The sequence below is a fragment of the Octopus bimaculoides genome, chromosome 1 (assembly GCF_001194135.2).
Source record: "Octopus bimaculoides isolate UCB-OBI-ISO-001 chromosome 1, ASM119413v2, whole genome shotgun sequence".
In the NCBI taxonomy this organism is placed as follows: Eukaryota; Metazoa; Mollusca; class Cephalopoda; order Octopoda; family Octopodidae; genus Octopus; species Octopus bimaculoides.
The window spans coordinates 159,094,124-159,095,549 of NC_068981.1; the positions used below are offsets into that span (position 1 = coordinate 159,094,124).

General features: G+C 31.9%; 1 protein-coding gene across 1 annotated transcript in view; it reads right to left on the reverse strand.

Moving 5' to 3' along the window:
- Positions 1–1,426, reverse strand: part of LOC106882872 (lipopolysaccharide-binding protein) — a 35,871-nt gene that overhangs the window by 33,245 nt on the left and 1,200 nt on the right. Inside the window, exon 2 of the mRNA XM_052970732.1 lies at positions 168–325. Coding sequence (XP_052826692.1) covers positions 168–325 — 158 coding nt within the window. The remainder of the gene's footprint in view (positions 1–167; positions 326–1,426) is intronic.

Sequence of the window (1,426 nt, forward strand, 5' to 3'; positions counted from 1 at the left end):
AAAAAAAAAAAAAAAAAAAATAACTATCTCCAAGTACAGCAATATATAAATACATATATATATGTACATACTACTACTACTACTAATATTAAAAACAATTTTATAACTTATTCACCAACAGGTGAGTATAATGAAAGCAATATTAACAGAAATGAAAAAAATAATACCTGGCTTTTTATGGCACTTTGGATTTTTGAAGCTAAACTGCCTCTAAATCGATTTATAATAAAAGAAGCTCCTCCATGAAAGTTTATATTGGGCTTTGGAACTGAAGCAGAACAAGCACCCACTTGAGCAGATATTTTTTTAGCTTTTATATTGTCACCTAAAGTGAAACATTGAAAATAAAAAAAAAATATTTAATAAGTTTATAAGTAAAAAAACAATGATTACAATGCATTAGCAGTAAGTACAAAATTTGAAAGATATCGAAACTTCTATGTTTCTATGTGGATTTACAACTGGAAAATTCCTTGCCAAGATTCAGACTTGGACAAAATTTTTCATGGAAGTCCAGCAGTTGCTCTTCTATATGCTCCCAATGTTACCTGAGAAAAATTCAGGGCCAATACACCTTGGCATCAATATTGTTACTGTTTTGCCTTCAGAATGCAAAAAAGTCTGCACAAATTTTGCAAAGAATCTCATCCAACACTAACTATTTTACTAATCCATACCATGGACTAATATTTCATTTCCAACTTAAATAAAACATGGAAGCCAGAGTTAACCTTAGCAGAATGTGAATAAAGAATGCAGAAAGCTAGAAAAATAAAAGTCATTTTATTCAACGTTCTAATCCGATTGAATTAACCCTTGTAGAGGGCTAAAACTTATCTATTAACTCCAGAATTAGAATACACCAGGTGGCTAGAGTGTTGGGCTCACAATCATAAAGATTGTGGGTTCAATTCCTACATTGGCCAGCATTTCATTTCCTATTCAACTTATCTGAAATGAATACCAATCAAGTGCCAATCAAGTGCCAACACAACGCTCTCACCTTCAAGCTGAGAGAATGTTTATAGATGCTTACAACCTAAAACAACAACAGTTTTTACTTATCCTTTACAAAATAAATACCATATATTAAACAGTTGACCTATATCTATAGTAGGTATGGGCAATCTTTGTTTTTAGAAAAGTAGGCTGCATGAGACGTGGCTCATCATCAAATTTTACTGCACTACTAAGAATTTTGATGTAGGCCACAGATTGCCTATGACTGATCAATAAGTTATTGAAAATCTATGTTCTTTTATTCTTTTACTTGTTTCAGTCATTTGACTGCAGCCATGCTGGGACACCACCTTTAGTTGAAAAAAAATCAACCCCAGGACTTATTCTTTGTAAGCCTAGTACTTATTCTAGTGATAGTGTTGCTGCTACATATCTGAAGCTGGATGTATAATAAAGTAAAAAAAAA